The sequence below is a fragment of the Halictus rubicundus genome, chromosome 1 (genome assembly GCF_050948215.1).
Source record: "Halictus rubicundus isolate RS-2024b chromosome 1, iyHalRubi1_principal, whole genome shotgun sequence".
In the NCBI taxonomy this organism is placed as follows: domain Eukaryota; kingdom Metazoa; phylum Arthropoda; class Insecta; order Hymenoptera; family Halictidae; genus Halictus; species Halictus rubicundus.
In genome coordinates this window covers 10,756,892-10,780,364 of record NC_135149.1, presented here as the reverse complement: position 1 = coordinate 10,780,364, position 23,473 = coordinate 10,756,892, and the positions used below count along the sequence as shown (strand labels likewise).

Here is a 23,473-nt window from a genome sequence, read left to right as displayed (position 1 = left end):
CCTGCTCCCTTTCAACTCCTTCCTATGCAACATCGTGTCAGATTCGTAACGAAGGTGTCAAACAGAATATTTTTATAAAATACCACCATAAATTATTAGATTGAGCAGGGAATATTGTTCGATTTCTCCACAGGAGATAGTTCTGGTGATGTAAAAGTAAAAGACCGTTCGCCGTATTCTGATGTCGCTCACGTCACTCGTCTGTTCGCACTTGTTTAGTCAAAAAATTAATTTAGAAAGTGTTCATTATATTCGGCTGAAATTCCTAGTGCTCATATTGACCATGAACCTGAACAACGAGTGGGTAAATTTTCTAAAAAATAAAAATGCAATCAGACAGTTCAAATAATTACATAAATAACAATAAATAATAATAAACATTTTGGCAAACTTATCAAGCCACCCAACAATCAAACCTCCAGTCTAACAAAAAAGAATCCGTCTTTGAAAATCATCGGCATCAATTTCCAACCTAATATTGTGTAAATACCGTCAGAGATAAATTGAGGAATCGAAAAACCTGTCGCGGCAACCCTTAAATAAACTGTCGCTAATTGTAAGTTAAACGAGTTTTTAAAGATATAGAGAACACGGTTGGTCGCATTAATCATTAAACGACACCCGAAATATTTCTAGTAGAATCAGCAACTAATTTCAAAGTCCCAGGTCCGTTCCCCCGGGATAATTTTATAGGAGACTCGAAGTTTTGGGAGTTAATAAATGAAAATCTGCCCCCGGAGCTCCGATCCACCCTTTTCGATCCGAGATTGGCCACTGCCGACGAATTTTATATTCGGGACATTACTGCGTGCTGAATTATTTTTCAAGTTCGGACAGGGCCGCGGACTGCAGCTGAAGTTAGTGGTGGTGACTGTTTCCGGTCGGGAGCCTTGTCATCCAGACTCTAGCAACCCCCTAAAGCAGTCTCGCCCCTTCTGTTCGGTCGTGGGTCAAGAAAGACGATTCGCTAACTTTTTTTCCCCGGACTTCGGGAAAATTCGTTTTCTAACTTTTCGTACAGAAACGCGGTTCGTTAATTCGTGCTCGGACAGCGAGTTTTCGGGGCTAGGGGGACGCGAATATTTAGACAGCAACATTTAAGGGTGCTTTACGCCGATAATTGCGTCCTGCCGGGCAGAATTCACGATTATTACCGGTTATTTGCATTCAGTCACGATCGAACGAGTTCGAGGGTAGCTCACAATGTTTGGGGGACGTTGCTAAATCGACTCGCGTATCTGTCACCCCCCCCCTGTAGAAAGGGTGGCAAGAGGCGTGAACCTGACTGGACAAGGTTAGGTAATGTTTAGCGTATGCTTACACAGGGAAAAGCCGAGGCTGCTACTCCCCCCCACCCTCCCGGGACTCTCGTTTCAACCCTCTTTTTATTAATAGATTTCGCAACGATCCCCACACTCGATATAGCAGTACTTTAAAATTCATATCGGAATGGGACGCGACCGATGGAAAAGTGAATTCTTGCCGCCCGGAATCGGACCCTGATTTCTGATGCGAACGGCTAGCTTATTTGTAATTCATAATGCAAAATTGTTCGAGGAAGTGGAAAGGCTGGGGGAATAATTTCACCGGCGTCGAGTGCAATATCTATTCTAAGTTTGGAAAAGCTTCGCTCGTTCCAACCGTCGAATAAAACGGCGAAATTAAACTCCCGCTGCTTCGAATACATTTATTTAGAAATAACGTACAAAGTGCGGCGCGTGTTCGAACGTTCCAAAGACAACGCAGTGCCTTCGAATTAACAATGAGGCAGGTCAGGTAAATTTAAAAAATAAATTCGTTCTTCGAAGTGCGTTAACGGTATCCTTAAAATATTCTAATAATAAATACTATGCTGAAGCCAGCGCTAGACTGTGGATGTTTGTGCATTCACAGAAGTCAACAATTTCCATGAAATTGTCAAACAACCTTGTTAAATCGATCTTAAGAAAACAGTGATACAGAGAAAGTTGTTTTCGAACGAAAAGAGTTTCTAGTGCCAGCGTATAATTAATTTGTAACCAGAAGAATTGATCTGCATCCACATCCACAGTCTTCACACCAATGTCTCATAACCCTCCGTATGCTATGCCGAAGTCATTGGTGACCCGTCGCAGTGGGGAAATAAGAAAATCGCATCCTCTCTTCTTCTTCTTCATCCGAAATACTACGAAAACCGGCCCCGATCATTCGCCTTATATCGAATGAAAACTGTAGTGAAATATCGGCGTGGGTCAGAAATGACTCCGGCATAGTCCTGAAACTCGCAGGATTCCGAGGGTTAATTAATCCTAGCTCGCTGGGGCGAAGACAACAGCAAATCCCGGCCTCAATTATTTACAAACTGCCTGCTGGACTTATTTCTACGGGCACCGGCGAATAAAGTTATGAATTAAAGATTTCATTAACGTCCTCGCTCCTTGGCGTGGAAAGAGGCATCGGCGTGGCTAAGACACAGGATATCGAATTACCCTCACATCCTTTGACGCAGGCACGGCCACTTTAACCCTGTTCACTTGAAGAGGTACGCTCAAAGAAGCGCCCGTGAATTGCCACGACGAATTGAAAAAGATGTGCCGACGCGTGGAGATCAAGTGCAGCATTGCGGACTCGCTTACTGAATTATTTACGTAACAAAATACGTTCGGCGACCCTTCTCGCTGCCGTTTCTCAGGCGAATTGTGTTCGAATCGTTTCCCTGTATCCTTCTGCTCATTCTCATTCGTTATTTACGACGAACGACGTGTTCGTTGCGAAATGTTCCCATAAACGAAAGGTAAATCTCTGAAGGGGTAAATCTCATACTTTGTGCAGAGGGGGTTTGATTTTTATTTTTTGATATTTACCATTGTCAGGTTTAAATTCGCTACGTACAGAACGCAAGTAGTTGTTTTATGGTAATTCTAATCTTTGCGAGGTTTGGTTTTCTTTATTATCTTTTATGCAATTCGCGTTGCGGACAGGTTGCAGATATTTAAAATTACAAGTTCTGACCTTTTGCTTTTATATTTCTTTCCTTAGGAATGGTCGTTGAACTACCATCGACAGCAATTTTAAAGCAACTGACGAATGATGTTGCGAATTTCCGTAGTGCACTGAAACGAAACGAACAATTCAGACGACCAATCTGAAACTTTAACCGCGCTTCGACAATCTTCGGAATTTAAGTTCGGCTATTTAACGAAGGCTTCCTACGTTAAACAAAACGAGAGAAAAGAAAACTGGAGGCAGTAATTCATCGCCAACTGTTTAATGTAAATTCTTTTACTTAAAAATCCGCAGTATTGGTTTCTGTCGATTCGCGACGGTACAAAGGCAAGGAGGTGACTTTTTCGAGGGTGCCCGGTACCGCAGCGTGTCCTCGCCCTATCATCAAATGATTCCTAGGTATCTAGCTTACAATCTAGCGGGCGCTGGTCGAATTTCTGGCTGGCGCACTCCCTTCAATTCCGGGCACGGGAGAACGTGGAGGCGCGCTGTGAAATACTGTCGTGGTGCGGCGCTATTGCAGGGAAGTTTGGCTGTTTCGCGCGAGTATTAGAAACCACGAGAACGGAAGTAGAAGCCCGGGCCAGTGGCTGACGTCACATCCGGAGGAGACGTATCCGGCGTCGCGTTGCATGGCTTCCGTACGTTCTCCTGGAACAGAAATAAAATCTCTCTCTTTCTCTCTGTCGTTTCTCTGCGCTTCGCGCGCAGTTACGCCGTGGCGCGGCTGTACCGCGAAACGTTTTGCGAACGGCGATCGACGATTCGCGAATATAACCGTGCGAATGCACGCGACCCCAGTCGACCCGGGAACGGGCTATCGGTGCCCGCGGGAAAGAATAATGAAACCACGGACTCGTAAATCAATGTCCCCCGGGAGACTATCGGATTATAGGTTTTTCCTGCGTTTCCCCGGCCAGTCGTCGAAGGAAGGTCTTCATTAATTACCACGCTCTTTAGCGCGGCGACGCCGCAGGCCCCGGGGCTGACAAATAATTTCCCGCGAGTCCTTCGAACCTGAGTAATTTCGTTCCACTAATCTCCCTAAAATAGCGTTAATTACAATCGCAAGAATGAAACGAACATAGAGCTACTTAAGTTGTTCCGGCGGCTACATTATTTTTTATCGTTATTCTCGTAATTAAACCGGATCCGGGGTTGAATGTTAGCGACGTTCTTCTCCCGTCATTTTCACGATTAACCCCTTGCCTGTCGAGTCATACTCGTGATGAAGATTCTGAACAGAATCTAATAAATATGTGTGTTATTAATTTCGCTTAAACCGAAATAAAATTCTATTTTGGCGTAGTTGATACACAGCTATTGAAGATCATATAGGCATACGATACATATAAATTTTCTCCTTTTTTTTAGGAGATTACGAATTACAAAAAAGTTCTAATCACTGAAACAGTAAAATTAGTCGTAGTGCTAGGGATTAATTCTTGTGCTCTGACGATGTTCTCAATCCGAGATGTACTACTATTGGATCGTCACTCTATGCAGAAATATTATTATAACATTAATCGTCTTCAGTCGTATGAAAAAAGGAAGACAGAGCATGAATCGCGAAGTTAAAAGATAAAAATGATTTACAGAGAATTGTTTTAGAGGATTAGGAAGAACATAACTGGACAGTACTGACCCCGTTGTGTTATTACAGTGTGCAGTATGCAGACGCCTGTCTCCGAAGAATGCAAAGGATTCCGCCGGTTCCTCTCGAGTAATTCGCCACGAAAATGCTACAAGTCTCCCGCGAACGTGAAGAACGTGCACGGAGCAGATGGCGTCGGACACGCGTAAGTGTTCGGCTGGTTCTACAAGAACCCCCGAAACGTTGCCAAACCCTATTTCATAAAGGACCGGGCCATGTGCGTAGCAGAATCCCGCGGTTCTGCGCCGAGGAGTTATTAAATTGCTCGTGGAGCTGCTACAGTCAGACTTATGAGCAGAGAACTTAGCTCAGTAGACCTCTAAATTAAAAAACGGATCATAAAAGTTATAATTAGACTGCGGGTTTTTATGGAAAATAAAAATTATTTGCTTCTATTGCAACAGACAGGAGCCGGATAGATATGTGACTATTAATTAATAATTTTAACAACTTGAAAATAATAAATTGGCTGGTCATAATAGCAACCCTGTACTTGACTTCGTATTGAGAAGGGCTCGGTCATTTGATTCCAATGCAATTGAGAACAAATTTTCGCCCCGAACACCGGAGCTCGCTTTACCTACGAATTTTTCGAGGACGCAGAGCGATCGGTAATGCGATGCGAAGATTTTCGGGATTTTCGGTATTCCGGGAAGAAATACAGGGTCACATTTCGGGCCAGCTGTCGACGGCCGGATACGGAAAATGGTTAAAGTCGTTAACGACGTGGAAGCCACCCGTCTGCGACTATTGGCTGTTTGAGGCTCTCGAACCAGTCGTTCTTAGCGGCGTTTTACGGCTGCCGGCAACGCGAACAGGATCTTGACTTTTTCGAGGAGCCGCTAACAGGTACTTTATTTTCTTGAAATGACTTTCCTAACGATTTCCTCTCTGATTACACAGCCCTGATACCCTAATGACAGAAATACGAGCGATTTGCCGGAGAAAAACGGGCGGCGCTCGCGCGAACGTCTATGCGCATTGTGAAGCCCGACGAATTCTTTCGTCTTTCGTCGTTCTTCCCTCTTTCTTCGTCTCGTCGTTCCTCCCCTCCCTTCATCCATGAAAGTGGTACTTCGGCTTTCACGCTCGATCCCCCCAGCTTGTCGGCAGCGAATTTTCCCGTCCACCCAGCCCGGTCCGGTAATTATGCTTTCATATTCTCGAACGATTAAGCGTTCAACTTTTCCGCGCTGTTACTTTTAGAAGTTTGAGTTACGGCGTCGCTCGCTGACCGCGTGGCTATGAATATCGCCTTTTGATTAAACGCGCTCGGCCTTTCCTGAACGTTCAATATCGCGCGGCTAATTAAATGTGCAGCCAAAATAACTTTACGAAACTTCCAAAAACGGTTACGACGAAGAATCGATTAGCTTTCTCCGTTTATAGAATCTGTACTGCGAAGAGATTCACCGGGCAGATTTAAGTTTTCCGCGGAGCGGAATCGAATACCTCGTCGTCGATTTTTCCCAGTAATTAAGTTTATGTTTTTCAGCACGAGACGGTTGTTGTCGTCGCGGAATCGCACTGTATCCAAATATCGCGCTGCATCATTCAACTCCATAAATCCATGAACTTGTGACGCCTCATCGATGACACTGATCCCATTTAATCCTAGCGAGGATCGACGATAACAGGTCCTAGAGCGTCGGCTTCGCTTTGACAAGCTGAAATGGTCACGACCAATACCGACTGAAACGCATGACCAATCAGAGGCTCGCACGAAATACACGTCATTAGTGGTATGAATCGACAGTCATCGAGGGTTCCCCTGGATATCTAAACAGAATTGCCGTGTTCGTAAGAGTCGCACGAACTCAACCATCAGGGATTCCCTTAATGGCTCGTTTCATCGTTGCTACTTTGTTTCTTCTTAGTAGTCAAACTCTTCAGACCTTGTAGCGTGACTATAGCGAACGCTAAGCGCTATTGTAGCTTGATCCCCTCTCCCAGTGACTGAGAGCCCCGCCCACCGTCGATTCGGCGGAGTGGGGATGGCAACGCGCTTATAAAGAGGTCGACCGAGCGTGATTGTAGGGAGGGAATACAATGAAAGCTAATCCTGAGAAACCACAAAGTTCACCGCATCGTCACTGCTCCCAAATACAGTAATCCCCACCTGGCAACCCCATTGGAAACCGCAGACGTTTCCAGGCCCAACACGTGATCGGCACACGTGACATTCTCATCGTTAATACAGGGCGTCGGAGGAGGGAGGAGGCGAAGGGTACAAGGGTTGGTCTAAATCTTTGCCAACATGATTCAGTTTACGGTCGATGGAGCCTCCGAGGCATCGAAGCCTACCCGTTTGCGGTTTACACAATTTCCTCGGTATTCGAGGAGTGTCGAGGCCGTCTACTTGCCTCTCGCCGAGCCGTGGCCGGAAGGTCACGACGGATTCCGGACATCGGCGCTCGAAATCCAGTCCCGTCCCTTGTCCAGGTTGGGTATCAGCGGTAGTTAATTGGCTGCCGTGATGGGGCACGGTCAATTGACCGTTTAATTAGAGTGGCAGGGAATCGACGGATTTTCGGTTGGCGATGCTTGGCATTAATCGGTGATCTCCGGCTCCCAGCATCGAATATTCGTCAATGACACCCAGCTGCCAGTGGTGTGGGTAGCTTGAAAGTGAAAATAATCCCCGGCCGGGATTTATCGTTGACCCAAGATCATCCCTCGAGGCTTGTACCAGCCCTCCGAAAAAGATCAAGCACATTCGAGTTAATCCGCAAAATATCCCGACACCGTGGAAGCCTTTTAATTCGCCAGAACTTCCCATTGGCGACAAAACGAAATACCTCGCATTAAGTTTGCCCGGTTTCAAGGGGCAGCGTAAATCAAGAGACATGTCGTTGCATTTGAAATGAAGATAGGAACCTCTATATGTATTTCGTCTACGCCCTTCAATCATAAAAAAATTAACGCATTCGGATTACGGGATTCTCGAATCGAAACAACGCTTTGTTGCATTTAAAGCTTGATGCAGTTTTTAAATAGTCAATAGGAAGCCATTAAGGTGACCAGTTTTAAATGCTCCCTCCAGTATGCTCTGCGGGAAAGTTTCATCGATTTCGGAGGCTCGGATGTTCCCATAAAGGGATAAATGGAACGACGAAGTTTGAATGCGTTTTCTTCGGGCGGAAGCGAAGAGTTTGCAGTGGCGTTTCTGTAACGAACCTCTCAATTTTCGCGGGAAGTAGACCCGGTTCGACGATGGCGTTAAATATCTCACAGTCTACGTTTGACATCGAGGATTCTCGGGTTGATAATATTTCATTGGAATTTCTATTACACTCCCGAATGAAATCCCCGTGCGAACTTCCATCTGGCCAGACAAAGTAAGACGTCCAGACATCCTGGTAATAAGTCTCAACATTATTTTCTGTCCGACGGGTTCCCGGCGCTCCAATATGTCGCCGCTCCAGCCGGGAGATTCATGGCCGCTTTCGAGATTTTTAAATATATATATCTTCATCTCGCTCTCTCTCTCTCTCTCTCTATCTCTCTCTCACTTTATATATGTATACGTACGTATATATGCGTGCATCGAGCAGTACACGGCCAGGAACTTCGTACGGGAGTTTAACACTTAACGACTCCCCGAGCTGCCGTTTATACGGCACCAAATTTCATTCCTGTCCCCTGTTCCCCTCTCTTTTTCTCCCATGTCCCTTTTCAAGGCAGCCCGTCGGCTACCCGCGATATTATTAAATTTCAGACCCGAAATATCCGCGCGAATTGCAGCCGGAGAATTCTTTCTTTTTTTTTTCATCCCGCTTTGTCTTCCGCATTATTAAAAAATTCATGCGACCCCACCCGCAGAACGCCAATGAAACTGGCCATCCGGATGTTTATTCCGGAGATTCGTCAAATATATGACTCGTTTTGTTGCTTTAACCTATTCCGTCTTGCATGAGAATCTTTGAAAGTTTCTTCGTAAAATACTGGAGAACGTTTACGGCTACCAAGACAAGTCATTTATTGCTGAAATATTTTTTTTTCGAGATTCCGTGATGGCAAAATTTGCATTAATTAATTTGCGGTTTGGTTCGTTGTTTCGACGAGGATTGTTCCGACTTTTGGTAGAGAGCAGTTCGATGTCCGATCAAGGCAGATTAGGTGGTTTTCGCTGTAAGTGGAACGAGTCGTGCATTGCTCTGGCGGCCGGGATTGTGAAACCGCGGGATTTCCCTGCGTGAGACGGAGCACTCGCTGGGCAGAAGTGCTCGCCGAGGTTCGAGTATCGATCGGTTTAATGACTCCCAGAGCATTTCCAAGCAACGGCGGAGTAGCACTCGAAGAAAGATCGACTTCAGGAACGCGCGCGCGGGACACGGGACAATTTCGAAGAGCTCCTACGGGAAACTAGACGAGCTGGAGTGGCACTCGCGCAACTTTCGGAGCTTGTAGACCGGTCCGCGAATTCGAGGCAGCGACGCGAACTACCCCCGCTGACAACAACGTTGTGCGCGGATCGATTCGTTCGCATAAAACCGAATCCGGGCGAGCGGTGAAAAAAAAAACGGCAGACAAAAAAAGCAGACCGAGTGAAAACGAATCGACGGAATCGGTCCGGCTAATTCGCTCAATATCGCAAATGTCCAGCGAACCGTGATAATTGTAAAAATAATGACCGCTCGCGAGTCGCCGGAGTCGAACGGGCCTCCATTATTATTATCTGTAGCAATTAACTGTCGAAAGAATAGCAATTAATAATCGACGGTGCACCGATAAACGGGGCCGATGAAATAATCACGGGGATTTAACCGACAGAGAAAAACAATGAGAGAGTAATCGCGGATCGATTAGCGACGGGTAATGGTTGCACGGTAATTCACCGCGAATAAAGCACTCATCCTTGGGGATCGTTCAAACGCGACGGGAGCCGGGCCCCGGCATTGCTGACCTTAATAATTTTCCTTAATCACTGCATTATATATTTTAATTCGTAGTGTCTGATAGCGCTCGCGCCCAGCGGTCTAGAGTTCTTTGTTAAGCCCGCGTAGGCTGGCTTAGCGAGGCACTTATGGCTGATTTATACGATCTATTACCACTACCACTGACCCACTAAGGCTGGCCGCCAACCGAAGCCAAACCGGATCAGCACCGCTCTTAAGGCTGATTCGCAAGGCCCGCCGGCGTTGGCCTTAAACTATCCGCTGCTGCGCCGGCGGCCTCTTATTAAGGTCAACGATGAGATCCCGTTGCTCTCTGACGCAGATATCAATAACAATGTGCGGAATTAGCGAGGGGGCTCCACCAGTTCCCCGACATCTTCGGTAAACGAACGTTACCCTACATCCACCTAATCCCCTCGCAAACGCCTCGATCTGTCTTCGCGATCGACAAACTTTCCACGACAGCTGCCAAAACCAACCAGTTTCTTTTCTAATTGCACTGCCCCGCGGCTCACACGATAAAGTTCCAACGTTAAATCGATCCGCCGAAGTCGCTGGAACGTGAGATATTTCGAGATGAATCGAGAGACGATTTCGCTGCGTACGATCAGATCCGTCCACAAAAGTTTTCTATGATGGGCAAATGGTCGTTAAAATCCTTTGAAGATCCGTGGATGATATTCGTTGTCAGGAAAGTAGAATGAATGCTGTCGGCGTTCGAACAAGTAGAATGAATCTGCCACTGGTCAGGCAAATTAAGTAGAACCACTAGAATGACTCGATATGTGTGAAAAACGTGTGGCCGATGCTTGTGAGAAATTGATCTCTATTATCACGAGGTACATTCTCTTTTCTTCAATAAAACGAGACCGTACGTAAATAAACATAATCTTCCCCGATTACAAAATATAGGAGCAAAATTATTCTTTTAATAATCTTAATAGGCTGAAGATAATATATTAATGTTCTTAAGTGTTTTCAATCGTTTATAATCAGCAAGTAGTCTCCTTAAGGAACTTAACAACTTTTTTCTAAATTTTCAATACGAAAGGTGTATTAGATTTCTTAAGCGCTAGCGCCGCCATTTCGGTTCGAAAAAATATAAAATAAATTGTTTAAGTACCTTAAGATAAGTTGTTCAATACGTTGATGCTTTTAGGCCCGTTACTGTGGCCATACCCCTCAAGGCGAAGGAAAATCCCGAGTTCGTCGTAAAATCGCGGGCATTGGTTTAAGCATAGTTTCCGCGGGCTATTGCGGCGGGCGACTTACGCGGGGTCGAGTCGTTAGCCAAATTTTTCCTGCCGGCAAACTGTTAAACTCGTGCCCGGTGCCACAACGGCGCTAAAAGCACGCCGGGCGGTCCTTAATAGCGGCCGCTTGAACACGGGCCAAATATTAAAATCTTCGCCCTCCGAAACAAACATCAAAGACTCGCCGCTAGCGTGGCGAGAGCGGGCGAGAGCATGGGCGGGTCTCGCGTGCTCGCTTAAAAACAGATTCCGGAAGATTACCCAGGGAAATTCGTGGGTTCGGGGATCCCGCGGCGGCCGAAGATCCTCGACTAGCTCAAAGCGAGAGCCCTCGAACGTGGAGTGGAAGAGGGGAACGGTCTGATCGTGGAGATAGCGAGATGAAAAGGTGAGAGAGGCGTGGACGGAGAGGGTAGATGGAAGCGAGAAGACACGGAGGCCGACGGGAAACGGTGACTCCTACGAACCTCCAAAAAAAAAAAGAAGGAGGGAACGAATCCGGAAAAGTTCGGGCGGTGAGGCCTCGAGAGGGATTTCGAGACGGAGAGATATCGAGGACGGAGCCTCGAGAAGCACGAGGACTCCCGGGTGATGTGCAATTAGGAAAATTGAATTCTGCCCGTAATTAACTTTCTTAATTAATAGAATCGGGGAATTGTATCTTTAATCTGGCCGCGTTTGTGGAAGTGCTTCTGGCAGCTTCTGTCACCGAGAGCCGAGGAGTTTCCGCGTTCGGAACCGAGTCCCGGCAAACGAGGAGGGAACGAGCTGCCACCCACCGAAAGACTAGAGCAGACGGGGAACGGGGCGTCGGCGGATAGAGGTGGATAAGACAGGATTGTTGCAGGAGACGGCGGCGGCGGCGGCGGCGACGACGACGACGACGACGACGACGACTGCAACGACGAACGCAGGATGGGGACTCGCTGTGTAAGTTTTGATATATGCGCGACGTTATTTACGATCGCATAAGAATTAGCTCAGAAAGCAAGCCGTCCTGCTCAGGCAAAAAGTGCAGCTTCGCGCCGCGGATTGGCACTGCACTCGACCGGTTTTTTGCGAGCCTCTCACTGCATCCCGCTTCCGCAAAAGTCGTTAAATCTCGCGCCGCATTCGCCGAATCAGCCAAATGACACTTCTTGCCGCGAATCTGTATCGATGAGTGTCTCCTTTCGTATCATTCTTCTCACATTATACACCATTCGTACAGGAGATCGAGTACTAGTTTACCTAAATTTGCACATTTCTGCAGTACATAGCTTTTCTGACGACCTATCCTTTACGTTTGCGACACGAAGGGCATCAATCTTCGCCTTTCCTCTGTCAAGGAATTCTTTTTCTCGTGACAGTTTTCTTGTTGGCCATTCTTGCGACACGATTGACACCAATGGCAAATGAAACTTGTGACGAAAACATAGGAGGATAAATAATCACATTTTTATAGAAATTCCAATCCTGTTTATCACGTCGAGTGCCACGTCGGTTATATATGAGTGAGACTATTCTTCGGTCAAGTCTGAAAAATTAATTTTATGAAGGATGTGATAGTAATAAATTTTGTCTTTCCACCTTTGAAGAATAATTTTGGTGGGCTAATATTGATATGCATTAAGGTTACAAGAAGTCTCTTGTTCCTGGTGAATGGCCAACCAGCGATGTACGCTCTCAGCACAAAAATGAAGAATCGTGAGAAATTAACGCGAAGCGCTTTCGATAGTCGGCGCTCGTCAGAAAGGCACCGAAAGTCATTTTTCTCCGTGGCCTCCGGGACCGGCCGCGATTAATTAATCACCGGATGTCGATTTCGCAGAGTCCGGGGATCGATTAATAAAACCGTCCGGTTCGGTTCGTTGTTCAAGACGATCGATTCAGCTGCGTTCACATTTCACGCCTCGCGCGAACGATCGATTAGATTCCGCGTAATGTCGTCGGCGATGTTTACGCGATAGGTCGCGTGCAGCTGGAGCTGTATGCTCATAAAAATCAGCCCGACAACCGCCTTTAATCCCGTCTCCTGATGGGAACACCTACGTAGTTACGATACAATGCGTAAACTCGCAATCTGCAGGACGCCGTCGCCGGAGTTCTGATTTATCGTTCTCGACGATGCTTTCGTGCTCACATACGAAACTTCGTTGGTCGCCGGAGAAATGGCGGAGAAACGATTCCGCGTTTTTTTTTTCTCGGTCGAGACGGAGCATTTCGGAATTCGCTGCGAAGAGGAAGCTGGAAATATTTATTTTCTGCCAGAGTAGAGTGGTAGATTTGGAGTAGAACAGTCACCACATGTATTTAGAAGAGGACCAATTGGGGTATCAATGGCGTTGATTCGTTGAGATCTATACTTCGATTTAGTTGTAAAAAATACCTCCCTTCTAGTCTGTAATTGACTCTGAAAAAGCATACTTGGTGGAACTGTTAGCCTAAAATTTGTCCACTGCTTCCTAGAGGTTCTCGTATGCGGGGAAGATCGAGCGAAAGAGGTTTCTGCACTGCTGGTAATAAAATTGAAAGTTTGCGAAGTTCCAGCAATGGTCAAATAAAAATTTGCCAGCCATTAGCCGTCCAGGGTGCAAGCAGCCCCTATTGGTCTTCGATAAGCTGCCGCCCGATTGGTCGTGGCAAATCTCACGGAACTTGCTGTGCTCTGTCTTCAGTCTTCGGTTGAACTTCGAGGAGAGTGCAACGAGTGATAAGTTCCGTTATTAAGGTGGATAACTCGAAGACCGTGAAGCGGCCGACTTCAGGGCGATTGCAGTTTTGGAACGAAGTCTCCGAATACCGTGAGTGGAATCATTTTTAATATATAATTTTATGAACCACCCTGTGGTTGGATCGAACGAGTTTGAGATATCAATGCGTACGAACGATCACATTGGAAAGCGGCAGAGCGGCATCGGGTGTTAATAATTTCCCTGTAGATTTCCACGGCCGCAATTTATTCGGGTCTACCGATCGGAGCCGGTGTTTCATCGAAACGCAACGTTTATGCGATATTTACGGCGGTATTTATGAGGATATTCGTGTCGCCGTGTGCTCGTAAAAATCATCTCTGCGTCGGGGCATCGTGACGGCCGCGTTTAATTCCGGGAGGACGGTAATTCTTTCGGGAACCGGTTATGCGATCGGGCCCATAAACATGCGTAAATTCGCAATTTGGAAAACCGTGCGGCGAATCACCGAAACTCTGATTTATCTGTTCGATCGATGACCGGCCGGCCTGCCGAGCGCCCGGCAAAATGTTGCGCGGCCGATGTAACAAACGGCGTTCCCGACCATTTCATCATGCATGGAACAGAGGTATACAAATTTTGGGGTTGTAAACCGAGCATGATTCCGGGATACACGTGCTTTTTACACCCGTCGTATCGCTGTGGTGTTTGCTTTGCAATCTTGATCCGAAAACCAACATTAAAAACTGTAAAGGGCGTATAGTACAGTACGTTAAAGCACGGAAAAGAAGCGTAATTGATCCACTTTAGTCACGATGCGCTTTTGAAGCAGCACATCCGGATAATGTGTGTAAAATATTAAGAGGAGTTTCCCGATAATTTTAATGATATAAGTAATTAAAGTTGAGCAACTTCAATATGTGCTCTGCCAACGGTGGTCCGACAACTTGCATTTAGAGTACATATTGAAGCAACCGAACTTTAAAACTTATATCTTCAAAATTAGGAGGTTGGTGTTCATCATTCTACGTACAGTTTCATCAGCAGTCTTAATGCACTCGGGAAAATCTCGTTCCGTTAGATTGAGTGACAAGGCCACTCGCATTTTCTTACAGGAATGCTGCTTTTATTCGAGTTAAAGATCTCAGAGAGAAAATATCGTCGTAAGTGCTTCGAATACAAATTTTGAACCGGTGAGAGGATTCTTTAACGCAGGGAAGAAGTTTCTAGAAAAATAAAGCCTAAACAAAATATCGACGTTCACACCCGTGAATGGTAGCAGGGAATTACACTATTTACGAAGTGATCTGATATTTGCAACGACAATGAGAAAGAAGGATTGTGGCATGCCGGGCGGGGGCGTGAGCAGTGAGACAGCCGTAAAGGCGCGTTTAACGTCGTCTGGACGTGGAAAAATGGCGGGCTCGGTTGTCGCCTATAAACCGCGTAAATTCGCAATCTGGGGAACTACGAAACGAGTCGGCGAAGTTCTGATTTACGGCTTGTCCTGGCGTAATGCGGGACCCGAGAGGAAGGGGTGGTCGTCAGATATGTGTGTATACGCGTGCAGGCGGTGGGCGTCGGTCGCCCGGGAAAAATGCGACGCCGAGCGTCCCGCGGCCGCTTCCTCGCAATAACTTCCGAAGGAGAATGCACGATAATAGAGACTACTGGCTGCAAATTCCGCATGCAACTCTGCTCGCTACCCCCTCGAAACCCTTCTCTCTTTCTCACGGGGACACGTGCACCGTCTCTCCTCCTTTCGCGACCGCAAACGACGTCCGCGGCGAACCGAGCGCGGCTGAGCCAGACAAATAGTTCCGCCGTGAAATACCGCCGCCTCCTTAAAACTTTAAAGTGTTTCGAGTAATCCTAAGACGCGACTTTAGATCATGGGCCACCCCCCGGTACCGGCTCTCTTTCCCGCTGGCAAGACTCGCTCCTACCGGATCGAATATAAATCGTATTTACTTGTTTCGCTGCGCCGCTCTCCGCGGGACCGGATTTTTCATTATGCTCGCCCTGGAATCGAATATTTTCTACGCCGGGATCGTGAATAGGTGCTTTCTGCAACAGTGGAGAGAGTCTCGAAAAGATTGCTACTCCGCGAAGCTTTACTTGCCTGAATCACGAGCCGAGGAATTTGGGCATAGCTCCTCGTCTGACCGGTGACTGGTCATTCTACTTGCAGCGTACTATACACCTTTCCAGACATGCTTGTGTATAATAGAGTATTGCTTCGAAGAAATGGAACAGACTGACATTATAGCTGAAACCCATTTTTCGGTAGTACGGGTCAACGATAAATGATCCTTACTGAAGACGTAGTAACGTTTTAAACAATCTTTCTAGGTATACCATGTTTTTTTTTTAACTTTGTAAGGCTCCATTTTCGTGAACTACGAAGCTAGAAATTTGAAGGGAACTCTTGTCTGTCCAGTGAGATTATTCTACTTGCAGTGAGATTGTACAATGCCGTAGCATTAACTGTACTGTATCCGCTAGTAGATACCACAAATATCTTATTTAGCGGAGCACTGCCTTCAAGGAATGAGGCAGACACCAGCATCACGGCTGAATAAAATTTTAAGTAGTACGAGTCAACGATAAACGGTCCTTGGAAAATTTTGACGTTTTGTTTGCTTGAAGTCAAACTTGCTGGAGTCAGAGTAACAAAGCATTGTGCTCTACCCTTTGTTCTGGTATAATGACGGGCAGTTTGCTCGCATCTGTCGTCCTGGAACAGTCTAAAAAATCTTTATACGAACAGCCGGGTGTTGCAGAATGAAATGTCCGTCGAGGTCCGACATTACAGCGATTTTTACTGGAATTTCGACGCTAACCTGGTTCGACGAACAACATGACAGTGTCCGCGCGTCCCTCCGTTGGCCTGCAGGCATATTTTCCGACGTCGTCTGGTGTCACGACCGCCAAAGTCAATTCGGAAACGGTGCGTGCCGCGCCTCTCTCCGTCTCCACGTTGATCCCGCCCCGTGCCGCCTGTAAACAATGCAAACGTCAAATTGCAGCGCGGAAATCTCGACGGTCGGGAACGGAAAACGTTTGTTTACAATTATTAATACCGCCGTATTTGCGAAACGCGCAACGGCCGCGCCCCGGTCCCGCGGTTCGTTGTTGACCGCGCGAATATTACGATTGAAAAATATCACGGGACCGGAAAATTGCATAAATCTCGCGGAGCTGTTAACGGCTCGTAATTTCGTCGTAAATCCGCCTCGGGGATGCGTTGCAGAAATCTCGCCGGGAATAAATAAAACGCTTTCGACCGGCCCGGTATCGCGACCTCGATCTTAACCTATGCGTTTTTCATTCCACCGGGGGGAACAATTTGGCCAATAATTATTTCCGCTCGTTTCGGACGTAGTCGTTTTTTAGCAGAGAGTAATGCGCTCTCTCTCTCTCTCTCTCTCTCTCTCTCGGAAAGTTATTGGCGGATTTATTCGAGCGTTTTAAATTCCGTTAACCTTTAACCGGCGGTGAAAGAAATTCCTGAACACTGTATAGTGATTTTCGTCAACATACGAACTCGAAAATTTCTGCTTAAATACCCCGAAAAAACAGAAATTACCAGAGACATCCATTTGGACGAAAGTCTTTTCTGGAGAGCTCTAGACGTCCCTTCGCCGATTTCAATTCCGTTCAGCTCCGCGCGCAAACGTGAATATATTCCTCGCACGTAAACAAAAATGTCACACCCGAGCGAAAGGGTCGATTCTCTGGCGAGGTTCGAGCCCTGTCACCGCTATGATTTACGATCGTGTTTCTTTCGTCTCGATCGAGATTCCGTCTCGAGTGGCGAAGGTACCGGGAACGCCGGGAAGAAACGGCGAGGACGCGTCGCATCGAGGAAAAAAATTTTCATTAGTGTCTCTCGGGAACCTGGCGGAAAACACAGGAGGATCTATGCGTTACCTGGAATGTGAGGAGTTTGTTATCCCGGAGCCACTGCACGCCTCTGATGGGTCGGGTCTGATACGGGGACAATATGACACACCTCAAGGTGATCGTCGAGCCTGCCACCACCTTCTGCTCCTTTGGACCCATGATGGCCGCAACCGGCGCCGTGCTCTCGTAGCCTGCAACCCATGTACGGACAAATGTCATACGACGGCTCCGCATCGTCTGCCGGCGAGATTAGACGGGCTCAAAGCGACGCTAAATGGTTTGTCAGCGGCATTGGTGTGCGTCAAGCTCATTATAACACTATCCCCTCGTCGCTTGGAAACCTCGTCCATCCGGGGAACAGTGATTTGTAACAGCACGCTCTGTTCCCATGGAAATCCACCGCTCGAACGAGTACGCGCAGTTTCTGTGTGTCGAAAAGCAGAGCAATTAGTTCCCAGCTAGACGGAATAGTTGCCAGCAACGCGAGTGGACTCCAGAGAACGAAATTAGTCGAAAGCGTTGAGTGGGATTCTTTCATTTGCTTCGGTATCGAGAAAATCGAGATTGAACGCCTGCGCTCGACCGGCTCAAGTGTCTGACCAGCCGCTGAGTTGTTCTACTCGATATGGCTGCTGCCCCCGTTGCGCTATGATACCTAGGCGGACTGATAAAGATTTTCAACGGAATCCGGTAGATGTGGATGTTATTCCATTCCATCAAATCGAAAGAAATTTTCATCGCTTTGATATCGTAGTCATGTAAATGAACAAAGTCACACGAAAAATATAAATTTATGAAAGGGTTAAAGATCTATCAAACAGAGCCAGTATCGACAAATTCGCACTGTCAAAAGATCAAAGAAGAATAATCTGTTAAAACACGTGTAGTAGATCAGTGCAAAAGTTCGTGCCCGATTTCGAATTGAAATACAACAATCGGGCACTGACCTAATAAATAGAGTGACTATGTCGGTTCTGAACGGACAACGTTCGTCTGATACTCCTCGTCCGTATTGTTTTATAAAGATTGCAAGTATATTGACTCCAGTAGAATCGGTCGTCACTGGTCAGACAACCCAGACTTCGGACCCAAACGTTGCAGAACCTTGTGCCGCGTGGTTCGTTAATTGCAACAATTCTTTAGTTACAACAAACGCGAAATCGTTCAGGTGTTCATCTAGCGGCGGGCAGACACATACGTTACGCGTGCGGGAGCGTTTCTAGGCGGTCGACACAAATAAACAAATTACAGTCGGCTGTTTGAAGTGACGTTAAGCGGCTCGTTGCGTCGAGGACCGAGAAAGTAATTACTCAGCGTGGAATGCGGGAGCGAGAGGGAATGAGAGAGAGAGAGTGAAAGAAAGAGAGAAGTGGGAGAGGGTTAAATCCATTTTACGTTTCTGCACAGCGGAAACAGGGGTCGGTTACACGGTTATGCTCGCGCGAAGACGACGGGTGTCAAGTTTCAGGAATCGACCGGATCAATGGGAGATTCCTTGGCTTCTCGATGACTTCATTAGACGACCGGCTTTCGTTCCTTAGTTTCCGCGATGAAAACACCCCTCGAGGCGAATTAATTACGCTCGCCGGTGGAAATATTGCCCAGCGGAAGTTCCACGAAGAACGATCGACCGCACCCGGAGTAAAACGAACTTCCCCGCAACTTTTTAATTGACAGCATCAGCCGCGTCTGACGTATCGCGACCGCGCCGTAATTGACGGTATTCGTTCCTTGCCTTTAATGATCCGTCGTCGGCCGAATACCGGGTGTTGTCTCGCGAAATGAACGATTCCAGCGGACCGGCGTGGAACAGGGGTAGAGGGCGATATAAATGGAAACCATTTATATCCGAAGGATTCACGGTTCGAGGAGAGCACGCTGACAAATCGGTCCGCGTTAACGTTATACAATAATTTTAATTAATGCGCACGCCAGCGTCGCTCTGGCGAGGAACGACCCGACCCGACGGGACGGAGATAGGACACAAAGAACAAGTATTTCCCGCTGAAGCGGCGGAAAAGAAGGCAGCACAGTGGGACGCGCTGTCAAGTTTGTACATTTTAATTTAGAGGGTCGGGCCAAGTACTCGTTTAATATGCGTGCCGCCGTGGAACGACGCGTTCTTCTTTCGCCGCGAGAGCGTTTCGTCCGCTCCAGTTCCCGTTTAAAATCGAATTCTCCCCTCCCTGTCCCGGCGTTCCCCTCTGGCGACCAGCCACCCACACCATCTCCCCCATTCCCCCGCGGCTTGATTTTATTTCTGAGGACTCGATAATTCGCGTTCGAATAAGCCCAGGATCCGTTTAAACCGAGGCGGCCGCGCCGCGCTTCTTGATGAGCGAATCAGAAGAAACCCGGAAAAATTCCCGCGTCTCGTGGACCGAAATATCTTTTCTTCGTTCAGATTCATTACTGAATTCAGTTGTCGGCAGACGTGCAAACGTATTCTGTCGGCCTCTGGGTACGAGAAATTGGTCTTTGGCAGAGAATAATCTTATTCTTTTACGCAGAATAAGAATGCATACTTTTTATTGGCTGGCAACGGTACAATGCGTTTCTGCATTTGATCCCCTTTCATGTCAAGACTGCAGAATCTTACGCGGAATAAGAAATAATCATTTCAATTACTTGACAACAGGTTCTCCGCGTGTGATCTCATTGTCGTCGTGAATTCATAAAGTAGTGTAACATTTAATCTTCGTACGCCCGTACGCTGAATTTATTCGTGAAATTTCATCAGCACATTCTGGCCACCTTTTCCCCAGTTCCCGAGTCCGTTTGCAAATATCCCGGCGCGGTAGTATAAACCTAATTCCTCGCTAATAGGAAAATAATGAAATTCTATGTATCCGTGTGTCGCAAGACACAGCAGCGACGAAATTTCGGGGCAGTTTTATTTTATTTGGGAACTCTTTCGATGCGAGTATCTTAAAACTGGCGCTCGCTACAGACCTCGAATCTCTTTCGGCAACGGGGTCATTTAAAATCCGGACTCGAAAACTGCAGGAAAGAGAGAGCGAGAGAGAGAGAGAGGGAGAGGAAAAGAGAGCAGGTAGGCCGTTCGAGGCATTCGAGAGGAAGCGGAGGATCCGGCGTGGTCAAAGGGCCGGAACGAGCGGTCCCAAAGGGATCACAATTACGATTCACTTACCGTGATTCGAGCCCCTAAGTTTCGCAGCTGTATTAAAACGCGACCTATTTCCACGACACGAAGAAGTAGAAAGAGAGAGAGAGAGAGAACGGAGAGACTGGGCGAAGAAATAACTCGGGCGAAAAGGGAGAAAAAGGGCGAAGAAACGTAGTTGCTCGTCGCCCGGAAATTGGAGTTTGAAGTGCGAACAAACAAGGGGGCCGTCTCGCGCTCGAGACAAGCACACGGCCTAATAATTCATTAGACGTGTACCGTTGGGGGGGGGGGGGGCAGCGAAAAACAATGGTTTAGGGTGTGGTAGACGGCGTAAGGTGGACGTACCGCGGCGTACGATAATGTTGGGACAATTATACATTATTCAACGCGAGGATCGCGGCCGAGACTCATTTAACGCGCGCGTTCTCTCAAGCCGAGCCCTTTCGGAGACGCACAGCGCGGTTCTCCTCGCGGCCAGGTGACGAGGAAAAAGACCCTGGGAGGAGGGTTTCCAGGACTACAGGGATTAAGGATAATCCTATTAGACTCGAATTAATCCCCCTACCCCACTCGCCCCCCTCGCTGCCTGTTCCCCGGGGAACTGCATTTCTCCGCGGCGAAGTATTACGTTATACCGTTATTACTGTACGCGCCCAGCCAGTTTCTTCAGCGAGTTCTCCCTCGAGTTTCTTTGCCTCCTCTGCAACATTCGGACCTCTACCTTCCCGGTTGAATTTATCATTGGCTCCTGTACCGGGACCGATAATCTCCGGTAAACGCCTACCAGAAAGCACGAAGCAAGCGTGCGGAAGTGTTTCAATATTCTTTTGAAGCTGCTAAGCTTCCGGTTTAGGGGGATAAAGATAGCGTGGAGAATGCAGCATGAATCGGAGATTAATAGCCAACCTGCTCATCCGGGCAGACGAGATAATTCGTCGGTTCTTCTTCGGCTTCTCATTAATTTTGGCCATTTCAGAGTGGCCGGGTTTTTAATTGAAAAATCATCTAGCCAGAATTTTGTTCAAAGAACACGGGGTAAAACAGGTCAGAAACTTCAACGATTCTGTCGTGCAACATTCGAGGAAACATTTTAACTCCGAAAAGTTGCTTCGGCGCGGACCCGATCAAATATTTCGTTTAATATTTCGAGAGTCTATCGGGCAAACACCCTATTTATAAGCATGCGATATTAATGGAGGTTGATGTATTTCGTTGACACGAAACGGGGTATCTCCCCCCCCCCTGGCCCGGTGACACCTTTATACACCGTCGGCCCGTTAAAAAATCATCCGACAGCCGCCTTTTTATTTCTCCGGTGGATCCGGTCGACATCAATCACTTAAGGATAAGTGCGCTTCTTCGCTGGCTTTGACGGCCAAGGGATCCGTCGTCGATTCTTCTTGCAACGTCCTGCCAGACGCTTCATAATTCTCCCGAAGTTCCATCATTTTATCCCCGAGACGCGAGATTTCTGGACCTTTTCTATATTGCTCCCGAGCGCCGCTGAAATTCGCGCCGCTGCGAAACTATCGGCTTTAAGCCGACGTTACGATAACCGGTGCGAAATGCTTCGCGAACGTTCCAATTTGTCTCCCATAGGTCGCACAAATTAACAACCGGTTCACCTTGCGTGCAGTTCATACAAAAATAAATTTGACGAGCGAATTAAAGAGTTGTCTTGCAGCGAGTTACAGCTGAAGTTCAGAGGTGACTGTCACAGAAAAGTTCTTTGCAGACACGAAGATTCACTTATTTCGATGTCATTGGACTGCAGATTTTGTGCAGTCGTAGGAAAAATTAGTAAATCAAATGCCGACCGGTGATATGACTCAAGGAATCTAGAGACGCTGTTGCATTATGTGTAGCTCACTAAAATTGTTAAGGAAAGAAACAAACGTACCTGCAGACCCTGAATCTTGAAATTAATGAAGGCACTTTTTATCTTGCATAAAAATCCACAGTGTAGATACGACTATAGAATAAATAGTAATTATACGTGCTGTGCGATTTTGACTGTGACTCACCACTATATTGCAATCGTACTAGACTTTTCAATTAATGGACTACGAGCAAAATACAAAGTTGAGTGACTTTGAAGGATTTCGAAATCTATTACGCCATGAATGAGTCCCACGATCTGCGGTATAAACATCCGATTAATATCTTCGCATGTTTTACCGGGATTCGAAAGATGGCTGCAGGCGAGACATTTAAGTTCGATATCATTCCAGCGGATCCCTCGGGTACCGTAATTCAGCGTACTAATGATTATAGGGACGGCTTCGAACGCTGCAACACGCGGACTAATTATACGTTTCAGAACGGGAATTTAAGTATCGTTCTGAAAACGGCCGAATAGCAGCCGGGTGTCGGCAAATATGCAAATGTAGTAACAAAGTTTCCGAGTGATATATGCGGCCGCGAAGGTTTTCACTCGGGACTACGGCCGCGAACAACACAGCTATCTAATAATTCGCCGGGAACGGAAATTCCATGCTGGTAACGCAACCGTGCTAGCTGCGAAACGTGCGTAACGATACCGTTGTGTGATTTCCCCGTGAAAAATTAGCCGGATCGCGGTAAACAGCCACCGAACTCGCCTCCGTTACCGAAACAAATGAGCTTTCGCGAGCTCGAAACTTGCGAGCGTCCCCGGAATAAGGTCGGAAACGCAGTTTAAGTGTCGCGAATCGGAACTGGAGTCGGATAATCCGCCGAAAAATTGTATTTCCAAGGAAGCTTGTCGAGCGCCCCGGGAAAACGAGCTGAAAATATTCTCCAAGTTTTCTGCGGCGCCGAGGGGAAAAACATTATAGCGAGAGGCGAACATATTAGACTTTGAAATGCACCCAAAAATGGGTCGTTCCCGGTTTTCCGCGAGTTTCATCGTCCTTTGATAATCGTAAGCGAATTTTACGACACTTAACTTCAAACATTGCATTTTCCACGAAAGTCGAGAGGCATGCGCGCTTCCCGAG

General features: G+C 47.1%; 1 protein-coding gene across 3 annotated transcripts in view; it reads right to left on the bottom strand.

Moving 5' to 3' along the window:
* Positions 1–2,853: 2,853 nt before the first annotated feature.
* Positions 2,854–23,473, bottom strand: part of LOC143354045 (zwei Ig domain protein zig-8) — a 141,437-nt gene continuing 120,817 nt past the window's right edge. For all 3 annotated transcript variants that reach the window (XM_076787742.1, XM_076787761.1, XM_076787752.1), the window contains 3 exons: positions 17,396–17,559; positions 16,306–16,462; positions 2,854–3,636 (listed from right to left, as the gene is read on the bottom strand). In XM_076787742.1, coding sequence (XP_076643857.1) covers positions 3,500–3,636; positions 16,306–16,462; positions 17,396–17,559 — 458 coding nt within the window. In that variant the 3' untranslated portion in view covers positions 2,854–3,499. The remainder of the gene's footprint in view (positions 3,637–16,305; positions 16,463–17,395; positions 17,560–23,473) is intronic.